General features: G+C 48.6%; 1 protein-coding gene across 1 annotated transcript; it reads right to left on the reverse strand.

Annotated features, from left to right (window-relative positions):
- Positions 1–582: 582 nt before the first annotated feature.
- On the reverse strand, positions 583–12,486 carry LOC135571180 (calcium-activated potassium channel subunit beta-4-like; the record flags this gene model as incomplete). The annotated part of the gene is made up of 2 exons (XM_065016967.1): positions 583–1,711; positions 12,350–12,486. Coding segments are annotated over 2 exons (426 nt in total), but the record flags the coding sequence as incomplete, so codon positions are not given.
- Positions 12,487–18,590: the final 6,104 nt, after the last annotated feature.

Raw genomic sequence — 18,590 nt, forward strand, 5'->3', positions numbered from 1 at the left:
GCGTGGCCCAGTCTACATATTGAACCCAGACCAACCGTCCGTGGCCCAGTCTACATATTGAACCCAGACCAACTGTCCGTGGCCCAGTCTACATATTGAACCCAGACCAACTGTCCGTGGCCTAGTCTACATATTGAACCCAGACCAACTGTCCGTGGCCTAGTCTACATATTGAACCCAGACCAACTGTCCGTGGCCCAACTGTCCGTGGCCCAGTCTACATATTGAACCCAGACCAACTGTCCGTGGCCCAGTCTGGCACATATTGAACCCAGACCAACCGTCCGTGGCCCAGTCTACATATTGAACCCAGACCAACTGTCCGTGGCCCAGTCTACATATTGAACCCAGACCAACTGTCCGTGGCCCAGTCTACATATTGTATCGGGACCAAATAGGTTCAAACGTGTCCTGCGGCAACCACCTGAAAATGAACAACAGACATATTCCGTCCATGGCGGTTGGGTTGGCTGTAGTTGGACAGATGTCTTAAAGAAGCCTTGTTAGAAACAGGTTTAGTAAAAGGCAGGTGGTACAGAGAGGAGAGAGGGGGAACCGGTTAAAACAAACCGTAATATGCCTTTAAAAGTAATAAACACATTGTTGCGATTTGTTTAAATCGTGGCCCGGGGTGTTAAAGAACAGTAACAGTGACATAGGCATTTAAACACTTCCTAATACCACCTAGAGAAGAAGACAGTACATCATGCTGGGGGTGATCAGACCAAGGTCTGCTTCTGGCTCTGTCGTCCCAGAGATTAGAAGGACTCTCCCAGAATTCCTTTCACCGCATTCTCTCTGAACAAAGTACTGACATTTTGTGTAACTTTGTGTTGAAGATTCTTCTCAGGTGGTCCTGGCCCGGGACGCCCTCACGATCCCTCCTTTCATACGACCAGGGGTTTGCAATGAAGAGTCTAGTTAAAGAGTGTTCAAAGATAACAGACATTTCCTGTTTGTAGGTCAGTGAACTCTGAACTTTGAGACCGAGCTCGGCTAGTGAAGTAAACGCGAACCACATTACAATCAGCACAGAGACACAGAGGTTCAACACGTAACACAGACCTGTCCAAAACATGACCAGTGACAGAAAGCGGCATTGTCCTTTTTGGATTTTTGCTTATTCATAGACATAACCAACACATTGTAATACACATAGCATTAGAAAAGGTCCTCACCAGCTGAGAGTTGAACTGACAAAATGGCTCTTACACAAGTAGACAAACACACCAAGACAAGACAGACAAGCATTTCTGGTGCATGAGCCTCGAGTCCAGTCCAGCGGAATGAGAGTGTTCAGAACAGTCATAATTGGAAGTTCAAACATTCCCCGCTTCTATGAGGTCCTCATCACACAACAGCCACCACTGAGACCACAGTCATCATCAATCTATCAATCTATCAATCCATCCATCCATCCATCTAGTGTTCCTGTTCCCGGTCTCTGCGTCGGACAGGGACAGCGAACATCGGCAGGGTCCGGAAGGAGGCGGTGTTGGTGTTGGGCGGCATCTTGCTCTGCTCTGAGTTGCCTGCCGGCTCGTACGAGCACTTCCTCTTTTGGATGGCTTCGGCGCGCACGGCCAGGCTGCGGGCGCACACGGTGAGAAGGACGATGAGGGTACCCACCAGCAGGCTCACCATGGGCCACAGGACGCAGTGGAGGAGGACGCTGGCGTCGTGGGAGCGCCGCCACAGTACGTCGTCAGGCCTGCAGGGGGAGATAGAGGGCAAGGGGGTAAAAGTGTAGGAAGTTAGGGGGGCATGAGGAGGCAACAAGAAAGTGGTGAGTGTTTACAGAATGCAAAGCAATGTCTGTCTATCAGGAACTTCAGTGTTGACAGAAAAGAGACTAAATGCAGCACTAATGTCACCTATCAACATTAAATGTGAAGGATTGTCTGATGATCTAGGAGAAATGTATTCTGGATTCCATCCAGGGACAAAGTACATCGCGTTTCACTTAGTTGCAGAGAAGTCAGGATCCACAACGTGGTTTCTATCCACAGGAGGGATTCAGCACCGACTCTTTGGAGGAGGGTAAGGGGTGGAGGAGGGTGAGGGGTGGAGGAGGGTGAGGGGTGGAGGAGGGTGAGGATGGAGGAGGGTGAGGGGTGGAGGAGGGTGAGGGGTGGAGGAGGGTGAGGGGTGGGGTGGAGGAGGGTGAGGGTGGAGGAGGGTGAGGGATGGAGGAGGGTGAGGGGTGGAGGAGGGTGAGGGGTGGAGGAGGGTGAGGGGTGGAGGAGGGTGAGGGGTGGAGGAGGGTGAGGGATGGAGGAGGGTGAGGGGTGGAGGAGGGTGAGGGGTGGAGGAGGGTGAGGGGTGGAGGAGGGTGAGGGGTGGAGGAGGGAAGAGACATCAGGAGCACGTGGCAGACAGCTACAGCTGGCAGCAATGCAAGATGCAATGCAAGATGGGATGGAGAAAGACAGAGACATGGAGGGAGGAGGGAGGATGATGGGAGGAGGGAGGATGATGGGAGGAAGGAGGATGATGGGAGGTGGGAGGATGATGGGAGGAGGATGGGAGGTGGGAGGATGATGGGAGGTCGGAGGAAGGAGGGAGGATGATGGGAGGAGGGAGGAGGGAGGATGGTGGGAGGAGGGAGGATGATGGGAGGAGGGGGAGGGAGGATTATGGGAGGAGGGAGGATGATGGGAGGAGGGAGGTTGGTGGGAGGATGATGGGAGGTGGGAGGAAGGAGGATGATGGGAGGAGGGAGGAGGGAGGATGATGGGAGGAGGGAGGAGGGAGGATGATGGGAGGGAGGATTATGGGAGGAGGGAGGAGGATGGGAGGAGGGAGGATGATGGGAGGAGGGAGGGGGATGAGAGGATGGAGGATGATGGGAGGAGGGAGGAGGGGATGGGAGGAGGGAGGATGATGGGAGGAGGGATGAGGATGGGAGGAGGTAGGAGGATGGGAGAATGAAGAATATGGGAGGAAGATGAGAGGATGGAGGATGATGGGAGGAGGATGGGAGGAGGGAGGATGATGGGAGGAGAGAGATGATGGGAGGAGGAGGAGGATGGGAGGAGGGAGAATGATGGGAGGTGGGAGGAGGATGGGAGGAGGGAGGATGATGGGAGGTGGGAGGAAGGAGGAGGGAGGGTGATGGGAGGAGGGAGGAGGATGGGAGGAGGGAGAATGATGGGAGGAGGGAGGATGATGGGAGGAGGGAGGATGATGGGAGGAGGGAGGATGATGGGAGGTGGATGGGAGGAGGGAGGATGATGGGAGGAGGGAGGAGGGAGGATGATGGGAGGAGGGAGGAGGATGGGAGGTGGGAGGAAGGAGGATGATGGGAGGAGGGAGAAGGGAGGGTGATGGGAGGAGGGAGGAGGGAGGATTATGGGAGGAGGGAGGATGATGGGAGGAGGGAGGATGATGGGAGGAGGGAGGAGGATGAGAGGATGGAGGATGATGGGAGGAGGGAGGAGGATGAGAGGATGGAGGATGATGGGAGGAGGGAGGAGGATGGGAGGAGGGAGGATGATGGGAGGAGGGAGGAGGATGGGAGGAGGGAAGATGATGGGAGGAGGGAGGGGGAGGATGATGGGAGGAGGGAGGATGATGGGAGGAGGGAGGAGGATGGGAGGGGAGGAGGAGGATGGGAGGAGGATGGGAGGAGGGAGGATGATGGGAGGAGGGAGGATGATGGGAGGAGGGAGGATGATGGGAGGAGGGAGGAGAATGGGAGGAGGGAGGAAGGGGATGATTGGAGGACGGAGGATGATGGGAGGAGGGAGGAGGGAGGATGATGGGAGGAGGGAGGAGGATGGGAGGAGGGAGGATGATGGAGGATGGGAGGAGGGAGGAGGATGGGAAGAGGGAGGATGATGGGAGAAGGGAGGAGGATGGGAGGAGGGAGGAGGATGGGAGGAGAATGGGAGGAGAATGGGAGGAGGGAGGATGATGGGAGGAGGGAGGATGATGGGAGGAGGGAGGAGGGAGGGAGAAGGGAGGAGGATCGGAGGAGGGAGGAGAATGGGAGGAGGGAGGGGGATGGGAGGAGGGAGGATGATGGGAGGAGGGAGGATGATTGGAGGACGGAGGATGATGGGAGGAGGATGGGAGGAGGGAGGAGAATGGGAGGACGGAGGAGGATGGGAGGGAGGAGGATGATGGGAGGAGGGAGGAGGATGGGAGAAGGGAGGAGGAGGATGGGAGAAGGGAGGAGGATGGGAGGAGGGAGGAGGATGGGAGCAGGGAGGAGGATGGGAGGAGGGAGGAGGATGGGAGGAGGGAGGATGATGGCATCATTATGATGGTTTGACAGAAAAATATTAGCACAAAGACAGACATATACTAAAAGACAAGAGCAGGGTTGAAGGGAGATGAGCAGACAGACAGACAGACAGATAGATACTAAGAGACAAGGGCAGGGTTGAAGGGAGATGAGCAGACAGATAGATAGATAGATAGATAGATAGATAGATAGATAGATAGATAGATAGATAGATAGATAGATAGATAGATAGATAGATAGATAGATAGATAGATAGATACTAAGAGACAATGGCAGGGTTGAAGGGAGATGAGCAGACAGATAGATAGATAGATACTAAGAGACAATGGCAGGGTTGAAGGGAGATGAGCAGACAGATAGATAGATAGATACTAAGAGACAATGGCAGGGTTGAAGGGAGATGAGCAGACAGATAGATAGATACTAAGAGACAATGGCAGGGTTGAAGGGAGATGAGCAGACAGACAGATAGATACTAAGAGACAATGGCAGGGTTGAAGGGAGATGAGCAGACAGACAGACAGATACTAAGAGACAAGGGCAGGATTGAAGGGAGATGAGCAGACAGATAGATAGATACTAAGAGACAATGGCAGGGTTGAAGGGAGATGAGCAGACAGACAGATAGATACTAAGAGACAATGGCAGGGTTGAAGGGAGATGAGCAGACAGATAGATAGATACTAAGAGACAAGGGCAGGGTTGAAGGGAGATGAGCAGACAGACAGATAGATACTAAGAGACAAGGGCAGGGTTGAAGGGGGATGAGCAGACAGACAGATAGATACTAAGAGACAAGGGCAGGGTTGAAGGAGGATGAGCAGACAGACAGATAGATACTAAAAGACAAGGGCAGGATGAAGGGAGATGAGCAGACAGACAGATAGATACTAAGAGACAAGGGCAGGATTGAAGGGAGATGAGCAGACAGATAGATAGATACTAAGAGACAATGGCAGGGTTGAAGGGAGATGAGCAGACAGACAGACAGATACTAAGAGACAAGGGCAGGATTGAAGGGAGATGAGCAGACAGATAGATAGATACTAAGAGACAATGGCAGGGTTGAAGGAAGATGAGCAGACAGATAGATAGATACTAAGAGACAATGGCAGGGTTGAAGGGAGATGAGCAGACAGATAGATAGATACTAAGAGACAAGGGCAGGGTTGAAGGGAGATGAGCAGACAGATAGATAGATACTAAGAGACAAGGGCAGGATGAAGGGAGATGAGCAGACAGACAGATAGATACTAAGAGACAAGGGCAGGATGAAGGGAGATGAGCAGACAGACAGACAGATACTAAAAGCCAAGAGCAGGGTTGAAGGGAGATGGAGGTCAGGAGGGGGAATTGGGGGCACAGCTTTGAACAAACTGAAAGCCTGGATGTAGCCAGAGAACAGGGGACGATACAGAACAGATGAAGAGAAACGCTGCATCATGTGTGAAGGAGTAATAACATGATCCCCTCATTTAGGGAAAGACCTGGTCAGTCATCGAACTGAACAGTGGGAACAGTGGGTTAACTGCCTTGTTCAGGGGAACAGTGGGTTAACTGCCTTGTTCAGGGGAACAGTGGGTTAACTGCCTTGTTCAGGGGAACAGTGGGTTAACTGCCTTGTTCAGGGGAACAGTGGTCAGGGGAACAGTGGGTTAACTGCCTTGTTCAGGGGAACAGTGGTCAGGGGAACAGTGGGTTAACTGCCTTGTTCAGGGGAACAGTGGTCAGAGGAACAGTGGGTTAACTGCCTTGTTCAGGGGAACAGTGGGTTAACTGCCTTGTTCAGGGGAACAGTGGGTTAACTGCCTTGTTCAGGGGAACAGTGAGTTAAATGCCTTGTTCAGGGGAACAGTGGATTAACTGCCTTGTTCAGGGGAATAAGGGGAACAGGGGAGTTGATGATATCTCTGAATGAGGGGAGTTGATGATATCTCTGAATGAGGGGGTGTTGATGATATCTCTGAATGAGGGGATGTTGATGATATCTCTGAATGAGGGGAGTTGATGATATCTCTGAATGAGGGGATGTTGATGATATCTCTGAATGAGGGGAGTTGATGATATCTCTGAATGAGGGGAGTTGATGATACCTCTGAATGAGGGGATGTTGATGATATCTCTGAATGAGGGGGTGTTGATGATATCTCTGAATGAGGGGAGTTGATGATATCTCTGAATGAGAGGGAGTTGATGATATCTCTGAATGAGGGGATGTTGATGATATCTCTGAATGAGGGGATGTTGATGATATCTCTGAATGAGGGGAGTTGATGATACCTCTGAATGAGGGGATGTTGATGATACCTCTGAATGAGGGGATGTTGATGATACCTCTGAATGAGGGGAGTTGATGATATCTCTGAATGAGGGGAGTTGATGATATCTCTGAATGAGGGGTGTTGATGATACCTCTGAATGAGGGAGTTGATGATACCTCTGAATGAGGAGTTGATGATACCTCTGAATGAGGGATGTTGATGATACCTCTGAATGAGGGAGTTGATGATACCTCTGAATGAGGGGATGTTGATGATATCTCTGAATGAGGGGAGTTGATGATATCTCTGAATGAGGGGAGTTGATGATACCTCTGAATGAGGGGAGTTGATGATATCTCTGAATGAAGGGAGTTGATGATACCTCTGAATGAAGGGAGTTGATGATACCTCTGAATGAAGGGATGTTGATGATACCTCTGAATGAAGGGATGTTGATGATACCTCTGAATGAAGGGAGTTGATGATACCTCTGAATGAGGGGAGTTGATGATACCTCTGAATGAGGGGATGTTGATGATATCTCTGAATGAGGGGAGTTGATGATACCTCTGAATGAGGGGAGTTGATGATACCTCTGAATGAAGGGAGTTGATGATACCTCTGAATGAGGGGAGTTGATGATACCTCTGAATGAAGGGATGTTTCTAACAGTAATTGTCAGGCGTATAATCAGAGCATCTGGTTTTAGACTAAATACAGACTGATTACGTCAAGAGGAATATTTATCAGAGAGATAACAGATGCCAGGAATGAGGTGGATACAGATATACAGCAATAGGATTTTATTGTTGTTTTATGGGGTGATTCATACTCTTTATGTTCCAGTTAACAAAGTGTGAAAAAGTAATAATTATCCCGAATAGCAAAAGATCACAAAGCAGGTGTTGGATATAAAATGTTCAATAACATTATCTATTCTGTTTCTTTATTATATTAAAACTTTACTTACGAACAGCTTGCATGCAAACTAAGAATTGGAACGGGTATTGAGTTAAAATAAAAGTACATATTTTAGATGATATATAAATAAAATGCACTGTAATCAGGCTGTTTTGGGGTAAGCAGTGGTCTGGAGGGGCCCACTTAGGTCAACACTGCAGCAGCCATACAGCATTACACAGCAATATAAAGTAGCACACAGTAGTGCAGTGTAGACTGCAGCAGAAGACACAGCCCAGTGTCAGCCAACTGAACACTGGACTAGAGGGAACGTAGGACAGAGTCAACTCTGCTGAGGAGTTCGAAGGCCTCTGAACACTGGACTAGAGGGAATGTAGGACAGAGTCAACTCTGCTGAGGAGTTCACAGGCCTCTGAACACTGGACTAGAGGGAACGTAGGACAGAGTCAACTCTGCTGAGGAGTTCACAGGCCTCTGAACACTGGACTAGAGGGAACGTAGGACAGAGTCAACTCTGCTGAGGAGTTCACAGGCCTCTGAACACTGGACTAGAGGGAACGTAGGACAGAGTCAACTCTGCTGAGGAGTTCACAGGCCTCTGAACACTGTACTAGAGGGAACGTAGGACAGAGTCAACTCTGCTGAGGAGGTCACAGGCCTCTGAACACTGGACTAGAGGGAAAGTAGGACAGAGTCAACTCTGCTGAGGAGTTCAAAGGCCTCTGAACACTGGACTAGAGGGAACATAGGACAGAGTCAACTCTGCTGAGGAGTTCACAGGCCTCTGAACACTGGACTAGAGGGAACGTAGGACAGAGTCAACTCTGCTGAGGAGTTCAAAGGCCTCTGAACACTGGACTAGAGGGAACGTAGGACAGAGTCAACTCTGCTGAGGAGTTCAAAGGCCTCTGAACACTGGACTAGAGGGAACGTAGGACAGAGTCAACTCTGCTGAGGAGGTCACAGGCCTCTGAACACTGGACTAGAGGGAACGTAGGACAGAGTCAACTCTGCTGAGGAGTTCACAGGCCTCTGAACACTGGACTAGAGGGAACGTAGGACAGAGTCAACTCTGCTGAGGAGTTCAAAGGTCTCTGAACACTGGACTAGAGGGAACGTAGGACAGAGTCAACTCTGCTGAGGAGTTCAAAGGCCTCTGAACACTGGACTAGAGGGAACGTAGGACAGAGTCAACTCTGCTGAGGAGTTCAAAGGCCTCTGAACACTGGACTAGAGGGAACGTAGGACAGAGTCAACTCTGCTGAAGAGTTCACAGGCCTCTGAACACTGGACTAGAGGGAACGTAGGACAGAGTCAACTCTGCTGAGGAGTTCAAAGGCCTCTGAACACTGGACTAGAGGGAACGTAGGACAGAGTCAACTCTGCTGAGGAGGTCACAGGCCTCTGAACACTGGACTGGAGGGAACGTAGGACAGAGTCAACTCTGCTGAGGAGTTCAAAGGCCTCTGAACACTGGACTAGAGGGAACGTAGGACAGAGTCAACTCTGCTGAGGAGTTCAAAGGTCTCTGAACACTGGACTAGAGGGAACGTAGGACAGAGTCAACTCTGCTGAGGAGTTCAAAGGTCTCTGAACACTGGACTAGAAGGAACGTAGGACAGAGTCAACTCTGCTGAGGAGTTCAAAGGCCTCTGAACACTGGACTAGAGGGAACGTAGGACAGAGTCAACTCTGCTGAGGAGTTCAAAGGCCTCTGAACACTGGACTAGAGGGAACGTAGGACAGAGTCAACTCTGCTGAGGAGTTCACAGGCCTCTGAACACTGGACTAGAGGGAACGTAGGACAGAGTCAACTCTGCTGAGGAGGTCACAGGCCTCTAAACACTGGACTAGAGGGAACGTAGGACAGAGTCAACTCTGCTGAGGAGTTCACAGGCCTCTGAACACTGGACTAGAGGGAACGTAGGACAGAGTCAACTCTGCTGAGGAGTTCACAGGCCTCTGAACACTGGACTAGAGGGAACGTAGGACAGAGTCAACTCTGCTGAGGAGGTCACAGGCCTCTAAACACTGGACTAGAGGGAACGTAGGACAGAGTCAACTCTTCTGAGGAGTTCAAAGGCCTCTGAACACTGGACTAGAGGGAACGTAGGACAGAGTCCACTCTGCTGAGGAGTTCACAGGCCTCTGAACACTGGACTAGAGGGGACGTAGGACAGAGTCAACTCTGCTGAGGAGTTCACAGGCCACTGAACACTGGACTAGAGGGAACGTAGGACAGTCAACTCTGCTGAGGAGTTCACAGGCCTCTGAACACTGGACTAGAGGGAACGTAGGACAGAGTCAACTCTGCTGAGGAGGTCACAGGCCTCTAAACACTGGACTAGAGGGAACGTAGGACAGAGTCCACTCTGCTGAGGAGTTCACAGGCCTCTGAACACTGGACTAGAGGGAACGTAGGACAGAGTCAACTCTGCTGAGGAGTTCACAGGCCTCTGAACACTGGACTAGAGGGAACGTAGGACAGAGTCAACTCTGCTGAGGAGTTCACAGGCCTCTGAACACTGGACTAGAGGGAACGTAGGACAGAGTCAACTCTGCTGAGGAGGTCACAGGCCTCTGAACACTATCCGTGTACCATTTCAGTTATAAACATACGTTACACTTTGCATTTATTTCAATCAATCTAAGAGTTTACTGGTGATGGAGAAAATCACTTGCATTGCGACAAGAGTAATCTGCAATACAATGAACTGCCCAGATGAACAAAAGGCCCAACTCAAGAGGTGGAGGGCTCCCGAGTGGCGCAGCGGTCTATAAGGCACTGCATTTTAGTCACAACAGACCCTGGTTCGATTTCAGGCTGTATCACAACTGGCCGTGATTGCGAGTCCCATAGGGCGGCGCACAATTGGCCCAGCGTCGTTCGGGATTAGGCCGTCATTGTAAATAAGAAATTGTTCTGAACTGACTTGCGGAGTTAAATAAAGAAGAGTGTCCTGGATACAGGCCCCAGGTGTACCAGGCCCCAGGTGTACCAGGTGTTCCAGGCCCCAGGTGTACCAGGTGTACCAGGCCCCAGGTGTACCAGGTGTACCAGGCCCCAGGTGTACCAGGTGTACCAGGCCCCAGGTGTACCAGGTGTACCAGGCCCCAGGTGTACCAGGTGTACCAGGCCCCAGGTGTACCAGGTGTACCATGAGACCCACACGGTCTGCAACAGTACGTGTTGATTCCTTGAGTCACACTTTCTCAACAAGATCCAATGAGCCTCCAAAAATAGCCACTGAAGGGATGATTGGCCACGGATAAGTGTTGATAAGTGGTGTTCTCAGACTACTCCCTACAGTACATGGAACATGTCATGTCCTGCCCCACAGGAAATGGATCCACAGCAGGCGACAGACTCTCCCATCACCACACAGCTGATGACCAGGTGCATCTTGTGACTTCACTGCCTGTCTGCTACTGTCTTTGCCATATTCGCTTTGTCGAATGTAAGTCATGTTAAGAGTTAAGACTTACTGCAGGAAAATATTACACGTGAAAATAGCAATAGTTTAGTTGAAAAAGAACAGAGAGGGTTTTTGAAAAGGCGGCCACATTACATTGTTACACCTTGTCCATCTGGTTCTCACTGCTTCTCCCTAAAATAGACTGCAGACTGAGCCTGTCCTGACAAACAATCCATCTTCCAGTTTGCCCAGACGGGTCTCAAATCTCGAGAATCTCTTTGGAGGGAAAAAGTGTTTGTGTTTTACTTCAGCCAACACGTGTTTGGTCTAGTGACAGCTCTGAAGGTGCTGCTGTATAACCAGGGAGCGTGTGAACATGTATTGTGGGTTGACAAAGTACTGTAGACACTTCTTCTGTGGTGGTTGAGAGAGCACCGGGATTCAGGATCTCTCAGTTTGAATTGAATTTCACTTCCTGAATTGACAAATCCTCCTATATTAAACTCGGTATGAGACATGTCTTGAGAGAGGGTTATTGTAATCAGAATGAGAGCAGGGAAGGTAGGTCTCTGTCACCTCTCAGAAGATGGAATTCTAACATTGTTGTATTCTGCTTTATTAAATTGTCGTTGATGTATGCTCTCACCAGTGGGAGTGGTAGGGGAGGGGCTCACCTCTCAGAAGACAGAATACTTATATTGGTGCATTAGGGAAGGAAGTGAGTAGGAAGCAAGTGAGCAGGAAGGAAGTGAGCAGGAAGGACGTGAGCAGGAAGGAAGTGAGCAGGAAGGATGTGAGCAGGAAGGATGTGAGCAGGAAGGACGTGAGCAGGAAGGAAGTGAGCAGGAAGGACGTGAGCAGGAACGACGTGAGCAGGAAGGACGTGAGCAGGAAGGACGTGAGCAGGAAGGAAGTGAGCAGGAAGGACGTGAGCAGGAAGGAAGTGAGCAGGAAGGACGTGAGCAGGAAGGATGTGAGCAGGAAGGACGTGAGCAGGAAGGACGTGAGCAGGAAGGACATGAGCAGGAAGGATGTGAGCAGGAAGGACGTGAACATGATTGTTGATGTATTGTCTCATTCTTCTCAGTATGAGTGACATGGGGGTGGGGAGGGGGGTCTCACCTCTCAAACGATGGAATTCTGACATGGTAGGGGAGGAGCTAACGGTAGAGGAGGGGCTAGTGGGAAGCGTTTGGGTTAAGGGAGGGGCTAGTGGTAGGGTTTGGGTTAAGGGAGGGGCTAGTAGTAAGGTTTAGGGGGAGGGGAGGGTCTAATAGTAGGGTTTAGGGTTACGGGAGGGGCTAGTGGTAGGGTTAGGGGAGGGGCTAGTGGTAGGGTTAGGGGAGTGGCTAGGGAGGGTTAGGGGAGGGGCTAGTGGTAGGGTTAGGGGAGGGTAGGGTAGGGTTTAGGGGTAGGGGAGGGTCTAATAGTAAGGTTTAGGGTTAGGGGAGGGGCTAGTGGTAGGGGAGGGGCTAGCGGTAGGGTTTAGGGGAGGGTCTCACCTTCTCTGCTGGTTGAAGAAACAGGTGAAGGATTGGGAGCTGACCTCTTTAGTCCAGTAGTCCTCCCACCACAGAACGTTGTCCTTGTTCTTCTGGTTGTCCCTCTCACATGGAGGAACGTACGAGCACTGGACAGAGAGAGAGAGGGAGAGAGAGGGAGAGAGAGAGAGAGAGAGAGAGAGAGAGAGAGAGAGAAAGAGCAAGAGAGAGAGAGAGAGAGAGAGAGAGAGAGACAGAGAGAGGGAGAGGGAGGGAGGGAGAGAGAGAAAGAGAGAAAGAGAGAGAGAGAGACAGGGAGGGAGAGGGAGAGGGAGAGGGAGGGAGAGAGAGAAAGAAAGAAAGAGAGAGGAGGAGAGGAAGGGAGAGAGCGAGAGAGGGAGAGAGAGAAAGAGAGTGTTATACAGTGCTACTAGCCATAATGTAATGCATCAAGACATAGGGTATCAAACACATCAAACACGTGGTTTCCCTGTGGTTGACACCATTCCATTGACTCCATTCCAGCCATTATTATGAGTCATCCTCCCCTCAGCAGCCTCCACTGATCGTGACAGAAACACATTCAAACAGTCATAAACAGGCCAGCAAAAACCGTACTGTGCATGAGGTTGATAGGGCTACAAAGGTCAACCAAGTCATCTTAAATGCAGATGTAAAAGAGACTCCAATTTCCCCTTGAACATGTGAGAACCGTGAGAGATACAGACACTGTCTAGAAGAGACTACAGGTGAGGATCGTGAGAGATACAGACACTGTCTAGAAGAGACTACAGGTGAGGATCGTGAGAGATACAGACACTGTCTAGAAGAGACTACAGGTGAGGACCGTGAGAGATACAGACACTGTCTAGAAGACACTACAGGTGAGGACCGTGAGAGATACAGACACTGTCTAGAAGAAACTACATGTGAGGACCGTGAGAGATACAGACACTGTCTAGAAGACACTACAGGTGAGGACCGTGAGAGATATAGACACTGTCTAGAAGACACTACAGGTGAGGATCGAGAGAGATACAGACACTGTCTAGAAGAGACTACAGGTGAGGACCGTGAGAGATACAGACACTGTCTAGAAGACACTACAGGTGAGGACCGTGAGAGATACAGACACTGTCTGCATCCATTCCCTGGTTGATAAAGCCCTGAAGGTAATCCTCTCCATGGGAGATATAAGAAGCTTTTCTTCCGCGGCCGAGTCAAGCTGTCATTCTCCCTCAGTCTGTCTGAAATGATGCCCTATTTCCATTACATTAACTATAAAGTTCACTACTGTTGATGAAAGCCTATAGGCCTCTGGTTGAAAGTAGATCACTACCATATAAGGACAAGGGTTCCATTTGGGAGGCAATCACAGTTTCACATCATTTTCCTCAGTCTACTTTTCAGGGCATGAAGAGCCAGAGCTGTGGGCACTGGAACAAAACAGAACCCATGGGGTGTCTGATTGGAATCCAGTCGGAGGATAACAGGGTTTCCATGGTAATTCTCCAGTCAGGGCCACGCAGTGCGGGTGGGGCAAGGGGAGTGAAGAAGGGGAAGCGGGAAGTCGGGGTAATTCATTCTCCTGATAATGTGGTGCTGGTTGGTCGGTGGTCACCATTACCTCTGCCACCTCCATCACATAGACCATATTGTTGGCTTTGGTGAGATAGAAAGCCTGGCTGAAATGGCCCTAAGTCAGGAATGAACAACACTCTAAATGACTCTATATCAGGAATGAACAACACTCTAAATGACTCTATATCAGGTATGAACAACACTCTAAATGACTCTATATCAGGAATGACCAACACTCTAAATGACTCTATAGCAGGAATGAACAACACTCTAAATGACTCTATATCAGGAATGACCAACACTCTAAATGACTCTATATCAGGAATGAACAACACTCTAAATGACTCTATATCAGGAATGAACAACACTCCTTCTCTGTAGCCGACGTGAGTAAGACATTTAAATGTGTTAACCCTCGCAAGGCAATCGCCATCACACTGCACACTGCCCTATCCCATCTGGACAAGAGGAATACCTACAGTTGAAGTTAGAAGTTTACATACACCTCAGCCAAATACATTTAAACAGTTTTTCACAATTCCTGACATTTAATCAGAGTAAAAAATCCACACTTAACCCAACCCCTCTGAATCAGAGAAGTGCAGGGGGCTGCCTTGATCAACATCCGCAACACCCAGGGGTTAACTGCCTTGATCAACATCCGCAACACCCAGGGGTTAACTGCCTTGATCAACATCCGCAACACCCAGGGGTTAACTGCCTTGATCAACATCCGCAACACCCAGGGGTTAACTGCCTTGATCAACATCCGCAACACCCAGGGGTTAACTGCCTTGATCAACATCCACAACACCCAGGGGTTAACTGCCTTGATCAACATCCAAGAGGAATAACTGCAACACCCAGGGGTTAACTGCCTTGATCAACATCCGCAACACCCAGGGGTTAACTGCCTTGATCAACATCCACAACACCCAGGGGTTAACTGCCTTGATCAACATCCACAACACCCAGGGGTTAACTGCCTTGATCAACATCCACAACACCCAGGGGTTAACTGCCTTGATCAACATCCGCAACACCCAGGGGTTAACTGCCTTGATCAACATCCACAACACCCAGGGGTTAACTGCCTTGATCAACATCCGCAACACCCAGGGGTTAACTGCCTTGATCAACATCCACAACACCCAGGGGTTAACTGCCTTGATCAACATCCGCAACACCCAGGGGTTAACTGCCTTGATCAACATCCACAACACCCAGGGGTTAACTGCCTTGATCAACATCCACAACACCCAGGGGTTAACTGCCTTGATCAACATCCACAACACCCAGGGGTTAACTGCCTTGATCAACATCCACAACACCCAGGGGTTAACTGCCTTGATCAACATCTAGGCTCCCTTGACCACTCTTACATAGGACTGCCCTGAACACAAGCATCCTTCGTGGCCTCCTTCATGGATCAGGGCTAATATAGCCTAGCCACTGTCCTGAAGTGACCAGACATTTCTGGACATGAGCCTATTTTAGATCAAGAGCCCAGGATTCTGTTTTAGAAGCACGGTTTCCACTGCTCCTACGGTCTTGATTCGGTTTCCACTGCTCCTACGGTCTTGATTCGGTTTCCACTGCTCCTACGGTCTTGATTCGGTTTCCACTGCTCCTACGGTCTTGATTCGGTTTCCACTGCTCCTACGGTCTTGATTCGGTACTGCAGTTTAACTGACGCCCGACACCAGAAAGACAATTTACATTGACGGCCACATAGAGAAGTCAGATTAGAAAATTCCTAGTAAGAGACTTTATGTCATAACTTTTGTGCGCAAAAATAAATCTATTCAAATAATTGTAGCTGAGGCCAATGTTTTTGTCATCACTCACAACTGAAGATACTAACAATTTTATAGTGAATGAAATGTCGGCCATGTTTATGGATGGAGCCCTGCTCCCTGTTTACACTGAGGGACAGCGTGCACGTGAATCCAGATACAATCCGGCTACAGACGCTCCATGAATCGGTGTATGAGAACGTGAGCAGATTACGTTGAAAACATCGGTCGGACATCTTGGACCCAGTCTCCAGTTCTTTGATACCTCAGCGACGTAGATAAGGACGAAGCCAACAGCCGGTCCAAACTGGCCCAGTTTCATGTGGCAGGGCCTTGGACAATCCTCTGTTAATGTTATACTTTATACTCTCTGATCGCATGGTATTGCTGTCTATGGGGACAGTTACAGTACATTATCTCTGATCTCATGGCATTGCTGTCTATGAGGACAGTTACAGTACATTATCTCTGATCTCATGGCATTGCTGTCTATGGGGACAGTTACAGTACATTATCTCTGATCTCATGGCATTGCTGTCTATGGGGACAGTTACAGTACATTATCTCTGATCTCATGGCATTGCTGTCTATGAGGACAGTTACAGTACATTATCTCTGATCTCATGGCATTGCTGTCTATGAGTACAGTTACAGTACATTATCTCTGATCTCATGGCATTGCTGTCTATGGGGATAGTTACAGTACATTATCTCTGGCATTGCTGTCTATGGGGACAGTTACAGTACATTATCTCTGATCTCATTTCCCCCCCAACTCTCTTATCCTTTCGATCCGTCATAAACCACACATATACATCCATGTACACACACACACACACACACACACACACACACACACACACACACACACACACACACACACACACACACACACACACACGTAATCCCTTGTGCTCGTCTCTTTATGTAATATTCCAGGTCATGTCTGGTTATGTCTGGTTCATGTATAGAGATAGAAACACGGTCGTTGTAATATGACTGAAACACATGACACATCATATCCTCCTGGGCAATTTGACTGAACCAATGTTTCTATTGCAGTTCTTTTTCATTTTGGGGAACACGACAGTTAGATTCCTATTACATTATGACAGTTAGATTCCTATTACATTATGACAGTTAGATTCCTATTACATTATGACAGTTAGATTCCTATTACATTATGACAGTTAGATTCCTATTACATTATGACAGTTAGATTCCTATTACATTATGACAGTTAGATTCCTATTACATTATGACAGTTAGATTCCTATTACATTATGACAGTTAGATTCCTATTACATTATGACAGTTAGAATCCTATTACATTATGACAGTTAGATTCCTATTACATTATGACAGTTAGATTCCTATTACATTATGACAGTTAGATTCCTATTACATTATGACAGTTAGATTCCTATTACATTATGACAGTTAGATTCCTATTACATTATGACAGTTAGATTCCTATTACATTATGACAGTTAGATTCCTATTACATTATGACAGTTAGATTCCTATTACATTATGACAGTTATATTCCTATTACATTATGACAGTTAGAATCCTATTACATTATGACAGTTAGATTCCTATTACATTATGACAGTTAGATTCCTATTACATTATGACAGTTAGATTCCTATTACATTATGACAGTTAGATTCCTATTACATTATGACAGTTAGATTCCTATTACATTATGACAGTTAGATTCCTATTACATTATGCCAATTTGCATTTCATCCTGCAGCGGTTTTCATTGGTGGGTTATCCTAAAAGGTTTTAGCTTCTGTAAATCTGAAACTGGCTCCAATCCCAGTGAGATGTTAAAGTCAGGTTAAAACCATGAGGTTTGTGGCCAGCATCAGTTTGTGACTAGCATCAGTTTGTGACTAGCATCAGTTTGTGGCCAGCATCAGTTTGTGACCAGCATCAGTTTGTGGCCAGCATCAGTGTGTGACTAGCATCAGTGTGTGGCCAGCATCAGTGTGTGGCCAGCATCAGTGTGTGACTAGCATCAGTTTGTGACTAGCATCAGTGCGTGGCCAGCATCAGTTTGTGGCCAGCATCAGTTTGTGACCAGCATCAGTTTGTGACCAGCATCAGCAGCACATTGAACAGAACGACCAGATTGTGACGGTGCATCGTCCTGTTATGGGATATTCCCCTCAAGGCTTTGGTTCTTTATTTAACCACTAATATCTCTCTATTTTGCCATGCTATTACTGTGTTATCATTGGTGAAAACCATTATATTAAGATGTTATTTCTACACTATATATACAGAAGTATGTGGACACCCCTTCAAATTAGTGGATTTGGCTATTTCATCCACAGGTGTATAAAATTGAGCACACAAGAACTAGACTGACCTGCACAGAGCCCTGACTTCAACCCCACCGAACACCTTTGGGATGAATTGGAAAGCCTACTGTGAGCCAGGCCTAATCACCCAACATCAGCACCCAACCTCAATAATGCTCTTGTGGCTGAATGGAAGCAAGTTCCCACAGTGTTCTAACATCTAGTGGAAAGCCTTCCCAGAAGAGTGGAGGCTGTTGTAGCAGCAAAGTGGGGACCAACTCCATAGTAATGCCCATGATTTTGGAATGCGATGTTCGATGAGCAGGTGTCCACATACTTTTGATCATGTAGTGTACTTCTGTATGAGCGTCTCCTGCCATCTTTTTAATCAAGACAAGCAAACACAGGGGACCCTGGGCTTATAAACTTCTGAGGAATCCTGGTGCCTTTTCTCAAGTGGCGTTACCCCTCGTTCAAGCCTTTCCCCGTCCAATCAGGTAGCCTACATGTGAAGCTTTGTGTTGTGTCTCCCTCCTAATCCGGACAGTACCAAATCAAATGATATTGGTCACA

This window comes from Oncorhynchus nerka, unplaced genomic scaffold, assembly GCF_034236695.1.
Source record: "Oncorhynchus nerka isolate Pitt River unplaced genomic scaffold, Oner_Uvic_2.0 unplaced_scaffold_712, whole genome shotgun sequence".
In the NCBI taxonomy this organism is placed as follows: Eukaryota; Metazoa; Chordata; class Actinopteri; order Salmoniformes; family Salmonidae; genus Oncorhynchus; species Oncorhynchus nerka.